General features: G+C 33.1%; 1 protein-coding gene across 1 annotated transcript; it reads right to left on the reverse strand.

Moving 5' to 3' along the window:
• Positions 1–1,120: 1,120 nt before the first annotated feature.
• Positions 1,121–9,670, reverse strand: LOC114279391 (ubiquitin-conjugating enzyme E2-17 kDa). Its single transcript, XM_028221619.2, has 5 exons — positions 9,492–9,670; positions 9,115–9,251; positions 8,868–8,995; positions 8,034–8,138; positions 1,121–1,512 (listed from the first exon to the last, which is right to left on the reverse strand). The coding sequence occupies exons 2-5, from the start codon at positions 9,182–9,184 to the stop codon at positions 1,369–1,371; spliced, it is 447 nt and encodes a 148-aa protein (XP_028077420.1). The 5' UTR covers positions 9,185–9,251; positions 9,492–9,670; the 3' UTR covers positions 1,121–1,368.
• Positions 9,671–10,202: the final 532 nt, after the last annotated feature.

Here is a 10,202-nt window from a genome sequence, read left to right on the forward strand (position 1 = left end):
AAACTGGAAAAAAAAAAAAAAAAAAAAAAACAATTACTTGAAGGCTTGTGTAGAAGTGTTTTTACTTTTTACTTTTTCATCATCAGGTTTTAACTTAAAAAAAAAACCCCACCAAAAGGCTACTTGATCAACTTAATTCTTGTCCTTTGGGCTCTGTTGATGGCTAGAAATCAAGCCCATTTTGATAATCATTTAGCCAAACCGAAAGACACTTTGGGAATTTTCGCTGCCACTAAGGCCTCCCACCTGCGTTCTCAACACATGGGCTTTACTTATCAAGATCGAGATCAAATTTTCCAACATCAGTCTGCTCGGAATTTCCACTTTATCAACATATTATTTGTAAAGTTAACAGGCGATCTTTTAAGCCTCCACATGTTGCCGCCAGACGCGCTCTTCGGAGCGCCTAATTATGTATGTGTTTGCTTTTGATATTTATGACTGTTATAATAACAATTTAAAATAAATAAATAAATAAAGTTTATTCAGAACTAACTAATATAAAAAAATTTGAAATTTTAACACATTCACATATAATAGTTTTAACATATACTTCTATACACAAATATACTTCATACATATTTTAGCATTAACTAATCATATTCCTATAAAAAACAAACAAAAAAAAGAAAAGAAAAGTTAACTATCATACATATTTTAACATTAAATATCACCAATAAGTGGTTATTAACATTTTCTTTTGTTAATTGCCCACTTTGCGACTGCCATCTTCATAAATCAGCACAGGAAACTGTACAAGGACAGTAGCCCAAGAAGATAGTGTGACCACAAAATTGGGATCGACATTTATGAGGATGAGAAATACTTGCGAGTATTTCATGAGTCAGTTCCAGCTCACCCAACCCCACCGGGCTCCTGTTAAATCCTGAGCCAGAGCCAATTCCGGGCATTCGGCGCCAATTTGGCATTCTGCCCATCGCCTTGGGAGCCAGGTTTTTCCGATGCCCATTTGAGGCATTCTGGTCCAAGCTTCAAAGACCTCAATGCAGGCCCTACCCAAGGGTGTCAGGGCCAGTGATGGCCTGGCCAGCACTAGATAGGGCTCAGGCCAGGCCTAAGACAAGCAGACCACAAGAGATCAAGCAACAAACAGAGATCATTCACTGAATAAATACATAAAAAACCAAAGCATCATTACATTTCAGTTTCCTTTCCCCCCTCTTTCAATGTCTTAGAATTAATATTCACAAAAGTAACAAACCCAACTTCCTTGCCAAGTTCAAGTTTAAAGAGTAAACAAGGTTTCCTTACCAACACTTTTTATTCTTTCACCCAAAGCACATCATATCAGACAAGAACACAGTTGCATATAATCTTTCAGAAGAAAAGCCATGGGGGTCCTTACCATCATCCCATGGCATACTTCTGCGTCCAGCTGCGAGCGGTGGCCTCGTATTTGGCCCTGTCAGTCTTGTACATGTGAGCTATTTCTGGCACAAGTGGATCGTCGGGGTTGGGGTCTGTCAACAGGGAACAGATGGACAGCAGGACCTGACCACCCAGAAAAAAGAGTTGATTTAGTTTGAACATAATTTCTCTAAACTTCAAGAAATCAAAGTTGTTACTCATAATTTCAAGAAATGATTGGAGTGAAGCCCGAGATTGAATAAATGCCGATCTCTATTCAGGTACAATTTTATGTTGCCTTCACTTACACTCAATGAGCACTACTTTCTCACACACAACAACAAAAGTAACACATTTAGTAGTCAATACTTTCACAATGAAACTTGGGAATTTCATCAAAGCAACATAATATCCATGCAACACAATCATTTACTTATAATTTTTTTTAGTAAAAATAATTTACAACTTGCACCAATCATTGTGATATTTGGAACAATGTTACTCCCACAATTTGAAGTTTGTTGAGTCTATACAGATTCCATTATATAAAATTGTTTCAGAGTTTTCGCAGGTGTTTGATGCAACAGATACTAATTAATTAGCAAAGGCACATAGACTTTGGAAGCTTAGAACCTATGAAGCATGGGTACGTCGAAAAACAAGCCGTACCCGTACCGGGTACTTACCAGCGTATGGTACCTCGTATGGTACTTCTTCATACGTACCAGGTACACGAAACACGTACCCAAATTTTTTCTTCTTAATTTTTGGCGTACCCAGACGTACCTACTATATACTCAAGCCGTACCGTACTTCAGTTGAAATAATATTTTCTTCTACTATAGAGATAAAACCCCTTTAACTAGACTTCTTTTTTATTTTTAGTTTTATACTTAGCATGTTTTTAAAATTAAACTATGGTTTGTAAAATATATTGACATTTAATTTTGATTTATATATTTACTTTTGGCATTAAATGTTAATTATAGGTTAAATCTTAACAAATTAAACCATTTAATTAATTTTACATTACTATAAATTAAAAATAAATATTTTTTTACAAGCGTACCAAGCCGTACCCGTACCCTACTTTTTTTGAATTTACCGTATCGACGTACCCGTATCGTACCAGTACCAGTACTCGTACTCGTACCTGTGCTTCATAGCTTAGAACAAAGACCATGGGCCCCAACATTATACAATAAGACTTTTTAGACCAAAAGAAAGTGCCAAGGGCAGCATATAGGGTCTTTGTTATGCTTGTGGCCTTTTTTAATTTCTGTTTAATTATTTTATTTTAGGAGCCAAGAGTATTTAGGTAATTTTTAGTTTTGTTGGGTTGGGTTGAGTTTGGATCCATGAATTGTAATATGGGTACATAAACCTTGTGTGATTATAGTTCAGTGGGTGAAGTGTCCAAAAGTAATACTTGGCCACCAAGTTTTGACTTTTCTCTACATAATTGTTATGTAATGGTTTCAGAAGATAGAGTTGAATATGAATTTGAGTTCACATATGCGTGATCTTTCTTGGCCCTTTTGAGGGTGAATTCTTTTTCTTCTTCCCTTCTTCATCTCTTCTTCTCTATTATCTTCATAAGAATACCCAGTGATCTTGTATATATATATAACATAATCATGTTCTCAAGTATTCATAGCAATTATAAGTCCTAATTTCAGGCCATAAACCATGTCTAATCAAAGCTCTGGCCAACCCTAAACCCTAAACCCCAAACTTGCCATTTTAGTCATTTATTCCCCATCATAAAATAGTAGTTGTGGGGGATGAAAATGACACAATAATATCCTTGGGCCTAAACTAACTAAAGAAGCATAAATGACCAGTCCAACCAAGAAACCCACCAAAGAAATAATTAGGGCAAGGCATCAACCATTATAAAAGAAGAGACCACTCCTAGAAAAGAGATATGCCTCAAATGATCTGCACACTACAACACTCTTGGTGTTCTTCCTCATTCTCTGTCAGATCCTTTCTAACTTAACCATCGGAGAGCTCATTGGCCGGCAATTGTCGATCGACTAGTGTTAACCTTAGTTGCACAAAGCAGCAATAGAGACAGGGATGGGAGTGAGAGCAAGAGCAAGAACAAGAGCAAGGGAGCAAATGAATATAGAAGTTTCTAATGTTTGGAGTGTGTATATATTTTATATATTAAATATATAAATATGTTCTAACAATTATTTTTTTTTGGCTTAGATGTAACGTGTGTTAAATATGAATAAATATTATAAACTAAGGTCAACTACAAATTGTCTTTATTTATTAAGTATAAATAAATATTATGTAAATAGAAACTACTAGAATAAGTTTGGGTTGATTTTCTTTTGTTTATGTGAGATTCGAATGTTTGAGAGATTCTACTTTAGTTGGGAGTAAGTTTCTCCCTTGACGTGAGAAAGTTTCTCACTTGGAAGGTTTTTGAGTAAGAAACAACACTCAAATAGAAGTTTCCTGCTACTAAGCCATTAACAGTGTTTATTTTGCAAATCTATGGGGCCAAGGGCTACCATTAACACCACTAATGCTATCCAACCGACAATTGCCAATCGGAAAGCCCTTCAATTGTTAAGTTAGAAAGGAGCTAACAGAGCGGAAAGAACACTTTTTTGATTGGACGGACTGGAAAATGGGGGATTAGAATCCATCGGACTTGAGTCCTGGGACTGTGAATCCCCCGGACTATTTGGTCGGATTAGATATGTATCCTGTGTTTGTTTTTTCATGGGATTAAATGTCTGGATAGGACTATTTTCAGTGAATCCAACGTTTGGTTGGATGGACTGGATAGGATAAATGAACAAAAGACTATTTTACCCTTTTTCAATTGTTTACTAAGTAATAGCAATATTAAATATATCTTTAATATTTTAATTAAATAAATTCATTTTTTTTAAATTAAATAAATAAATAAATAAATAAAATATCAATAAAATTTGTTTTAAATCATTACTGTATAACAAATCATTATTTTTTTTACATGCAAAACTTTACTGTGTTTGTTTATTTACACAATTAAATAAATTTATTTTTTTACACAATTAAATAAATAAATAACCACTAAATTTGATTTAATAAAATACTGTATAACCTGTATAAAAAATTTATATTATTTTTTTAATTAAAATTTTAAATAAAACACATATTAAAATTTAAATAATGAAATTAAATAAATTATAAACAAAATTTTAAAATAAAACATCAATAAAATATCTATAAAAAATTATTTTAAAAATTTAAATAAATAAAACATCAATAAAAAGTTAAATAAAATTATTTTATTTTTAAATTGAGACATTTAAATTTTATTAAATTTTATTAAATATAATACATAATTAAATAGTAGAGGGTCAAAATGGCCATTTTCGCATCTAATCCCAACAGTGAATAGTCCCCCACATTCTATCCCACCCCCCCCGGACAGGATAGTCCCCCATATGAGGGACATGGAGTCCGGCCGGACTCCATGTCCGGCGGACTAAAAAAAAATCAAACGGCGGATAAGGAACACTATTTGGATTTAATCCAAATAGTGTTCCTTATCCGCCGTTTGATTTTTTTTTAGTCCGGCGGACTCCATGTCCGGCCGAACTCTATGTCCCCCATATGGGGGACTATCCTGTCCGGGGGGGTGGGACAGAAAGTGGGGGACTAATCACTGTTTGGATTATATGCGAAAATGGCCATTTTGACCCTCTACTATTTAATTATGTATTATATTTAATAAAATTCAATAAAATTTAAATGTCTCAATTTAAAAATAAAATAATTTTATTTAACTTTTTATTAATGTTTTATTTATTTAATTTTTTAAAATAATTTTTTATAGATATTTTATTGATGTTTTATTTTAAAATTTTGTTTATGTTTTATTTAATTTCATTGTTTAAATTTAATAGATGTTTTAATAGATGTTTTATTTAAACAATTAAATGTTTAATTTCAACAATAAATAATTTCATTTATTTAAATTATGTTTTATTTAAACATTTAAACATTTGTACATCAACATGTTTATTAAATTATTTCAACATCTGTACATCAACATGTATATTTATTTAACATCTATTAAATTATGTTTTAATACGTCAACATTTGATTACATCTACATTTGTTAATTGTTAATTATATCAACATTTGTTAATTGTTTAAACATAATCTATACATCAACATTTATTTAATTGTTAATTGTTAATTGTTTAAACATAATCTGTACATCAAAATAATTTCAATGTTAATTGTTTAAATAAAAATTTAAACATTTAACCATTAGTATGTTTAATTTCAACAATAAATTTTTATTTGTTTAAATAAAAATAATCTATACCAGTCAAATTTTTTTATCAATATTAGTATGTTTAAATATCTTTAAACAAAATTTAACCATTAGTATGTTTAATGTTTACTAAAAATAATTAAAATATTAAAGATATGTTTAATATTGCTATTAGATAGTAAACAATTGAAAAAGGGTAAAATAGTCTTTTGTTCATTTATCCTATCCAGTCCGTCCAACCAAACGTTGGATTTACTGAAAATAGTCCTATCCAGACATCTAATCCCATGAAAAAACAAACACAGGATACATATCCAATCCGACCAAATAGTCCGGGGGATTCACAGTCCCAGGACTCAAGTCCGATGGATTCTAATCCCCCCTTTTTCAGTCCGTCCAATCAAACACACCCTTAGGGCATGTTTGATTGGAAGGATTAAAGTATGGGATTAGGATTATTAATCCGTGGGCCCAACCATCCTATGTTTGTTTTGACATTTGGTTTAGGACTATTAATCCAATGGATAATTAATCCAACAAATTTGTAGGATAATTAGTAATGGGGTAGGGGTGGGATAGTTAATACCACACTAATTTGATAGGATTATTAATACCTCACTATTAATATTGTGAATCAAACATGGCCTTAGTGTATAGAGCATTTGAGGCATACCTCCCTTCTAGGAGTGTTTCCTCTTTTTATAATGATTAATGCATTGCCCTAATTGTGTATTTGGTGGGCTTCTTGGTTGGATTGGGCGATTTGTGCTTCCTAAGATGGGTTAGGCCCAATGATGTTCTTGTTTGTGATTTCATCCCCCACACCAGTTAAGCTATCCCCTTTGGAAACTAAAGATTATTTCAGTCTCCATTTGAGCAGAACCATTAAACCTTCCTTCTACTACCTTCTTTAATACAAAAAGCCAACAATTCTTTCGTCCTACCAACCTGCAACAAATCCAACTGTATGCAACTTAATCTTGGGTTTTATTGAGTTGTTCTGTGGTATAGCTTGTAACTTCTTTCAGCCTAAATTGATTTGATACAAATTTGATGCAGCACAACTTGAAAAAACTTAACCTAAGGCAGCCTATGGTTATGTTTGTGGTGGGTTTAGTGCAAGGAAATATTCTTATGTAATGTCCTAAAGGCCAAAGAATGACAAAGGTTGTGGGGTATGAAAAGCTTTGTAATTTGATTAGAATTAAAAGTGACAGCCTATTGAATCTCTAAACAATGTGCCACAAGTCTCAAACCAGTGGGTATCCATGAATCATAGACACTACAAAACAGGTGTTGTAGTGGTGTCAAACATGGGACACAAGACACAGTGGACATGAGTTTCACTAATTAATAGAAAATATTGTGGCATGTAGATAATTCCCAAGTTTCACCAATTAATAGCAACAGTTGGCGTGGGAGTAACTAGGAAGAAAAAGTTGAAGATTATATTTATTCTTACACAACTGAATTTTATGTAAAGTTTTCCTCATAATCTAATTGATTGTGCATCCCTCTATACTTGATAATTCTCACACACAATGCTATTGTTTTATTTTATTTTTCTTTCACCAATAATGTATAAAATGTTGTAGACATCTAAGCTAAAAAGCAGACATTCTATAAAGGTGGCATGTTGTGTCGATACGACATGACACTCGTCAAACATTTTTCAACACTCATCGGACACATGTCCAATGATAAAAGAATAACATGAAACACTGTAAATTTATAGATAACCCCCCAAATGATGACTAGCACTAGTAGACATGGTGGCAAAAAAAATTAAAGCAGGCGACCCCAAATGAATGGGACAACAAAGCATTAATTTGGTTTGGTTTATTCCATTTCTTTTCTTTTCAATTTGTCATTATTTATTTCCAGTGCTTTCTTCCCTTGATATTTAGACTTCCAAATTTCACTAAAACTGTAAAACATCATCCCATATCCCATACTGAGTCCTCAATTCCTTGAAGGACCTGAACTGAAGAAACCTTGGGAAAGTTAGCACCCTACCCACCAGCCCAAAAACGAGAGAAGAAAACAATGAATAAAACAAAGATTGTTAGAAGAATGCTAAAAGAATAAAAGACCATAAGCATCTTTAAACCAACCAAATAGTTAGCATGTTGCATCTAATTCTTTATAACTACTCGTGTCAATAACATGGTAGTAGAGTAAACAAATCCAAGTGTTGTGTTCACACAAGTCCCATGATAGTATTACAACTTCTATTCCAGGTAAGCAGCTATTTCAACCTGTATTTTACAATCACACACTGCATGACAAAGTTTGTGTCATTCATGGAACAGAGGAATGCAAAACAGTTGTGAAGATTGATTCAAAATAAGGGATAGAAAATAGATCAAACCTTAGATATGGTTAATGCTGGACTCCATTGTTCCTTCAGAATATCAAGGCAAATGCTTCCATTGCTATTAATGTTCGGGTGGAAAACTTTGGTCCTAAATGCCACCTGCAACATCAACCTAGTCAGCCTCTCATATCTCAAGAGTATCATACACAACAAGATCAACATAGCCTTCTATTGATGGACACAACCATAGTCATTAGCATTGTATGATCCATGGTACCATATGTATTCCATGCAAAGCGGAACGTATGGCATATGGACGCATCATTCAATACACTGGGATACAAACAATACATATGGCAAGTTGCATGTGCACACTTTGAATACATTGGCAGTTTATAGAATTGGGAAAATTCATATCCTTTCATCTGAAATCATGGGAAACAAAAACTAAACTTTCCTGAACTCAAAAGAACACATAACAAAATTTAAACAACCTCTATTTATTTCCTTCTTCTAAGGATTTATTTTTTGTTCTTTTTTTTAATTTCAATTTCTATATGCCCCTTTTAGGAATAAAATCAAATTCTTTTTACCCCCAAAACCAACTTCTTCCCTTAACAATAACACTTTTGTCTCAAAACAAACAGGAGTCTTTATTATACAATACTTTTGAAGGCTAGGTATCATCACCAACACAACACATTAGCCATTAATCCCTTGCTTCTAAACCGATAGTAATGGTATAGGATATCTTCATTTGCAATACCAAGATTATAATAAATAGACAAGAGATGAGAGCATTGCGTAGAACACATAAAATTTTAAACATATCAAGTCATTAACTATTAGTTGCATAATAACAAATCTAGTAGTATAAGAAAAAACTACCTTAGGGGGCTTAAAAGGATAATCAGGAGGAAAATGAATAGAAACCAGAAATACGCCTCCAGCATACGGGCTTTCAGTAGGTCCCATAATTGTTGCTTGCCAATGGAACATGTCTTCGGCTACAGGACCTGTGAAAATAAGATAAAGAGCTGAATTCAATACACAGACTAATCCTTACTAATCAAACAGAGTGTGAGTTAGAAAAAGAAGATTGAAGTAAGTGCGAAGAAGAAGAAGAAGAACACACCGGCGCTGCATGATGTGGGAGGGTCCTTCTGCAAATCCTTGAGCTCCTTCAGGATGCGTTTCGATGCCATAAATACAAACAACAAACCTAACACCTCCAATCAGATCAGAGGCGTGACCTACCCTCACAGAAATTGCCTACACACAATTAGCAGAGATCGTGAGCTAACGAAATCAAAAACCACCTTCCAAAGACCTAATTGCTCAATCTGATCACTAATACAAACCCTAACAGAAGCAAAACTCAACAAACGAGATTCAGGATCTGATTCTCCCAACAAAAACAAAAACCCTAGAATTCGTAATACAATTATGCATACAAATCTATATATACATATAGAGAGAGAGAGAGAGAGAGAGAGAGAGAGAGAGATATACCTGATGGCGAGAGGGGGGGAGGATTAGGCGAATGATTGAATTTGGGGGATTAGACGGAGAATATAGAGAGAGACAGAGAGAGAGAGAAAGAGTAATAGCATCCGCACCAACTCTTCAAATTTTTAGTTAAACTAAAATTATTTATATCATTATTTTAACTAGTCATCTTTTAATATTTAGAGGTGATTTGGAATGTTGTATTTTTTAATTTTTTATAAAATGATATATAAAAATGTAAAGAAGAAATGTTAATTGATGTGATTCAAAAAAGATAAAAAAATAAACTAAAATAGGTTATGCCAAACCACCCCTTACTACATCAAAATTTTTATTTTAACATATTTTTATTAAATATTATTTTTCTTATTGTGTGTTGTTAGTCTTTATTTTTTTATTAAATTGATAAGTTACCAACCAAATAATTCTTAAAAAAAACAACCAAAAAAAATTTGCCGTTGAGCGGTTGACCAGCCGATTCGACCGGACATCGTGCTAGACTTCCGGACAGACTTCTGATAACACAAATAGCGATGAATAGTGTCTCGCTTGTTGTAACGAATTACTGTAGCCATCGTAAATTTTGACGAGCTGCAAGCGAGCTTGGTGAAGTTAATTTTTTTAAGTTTTTAGCTAAAAGACGATTTTAAAGAGCTTAATGAGGATGCTCTAAAAATAAATCAAAAATAAGATCGTAAAAGTTTTACCAAAATT

The sequence above is a fragment of the Camellia sinensis genome, chromosome 3, assembly GCF_055761805.1.
Source record: "Camellia sinensis isolate YWXY chromosome 3, ASM5576180v1, whole genome shotgun sequence".
NCBI classification, from domain to species: Eukaryota; Viridiplantae; Streptophyta; class Magnoliopsida; order Ericales; family Theaceae; genus Camellia; species Camellia sinensis.

Excerpts from the sequence above, each read along its gene's own strand:
- LOC114279391 (XM_028221619.2), bottom strand. The coding sequence starts at position 9,184 with ATGGCATCGAAACGCATCCTGAAGGAGCTCAAGGATTTGCAGAAGGAC. Across the intron at positions 8,996-9,114 it reads TCCCACATCATGCAGCGCCG|GTCCTGTAGCCGAAGACATG; the intron begins GTGTGTTCTTCT and ends TTATTTTCACAG. Across the intron at positions 1,513-8,033 it reads CAGCATTAACCATATCTAAG|GTCCTGCTGTCCATCTGTTC; the intron begins GTTTGATCTATT and ends CTGGGTGGTCAG.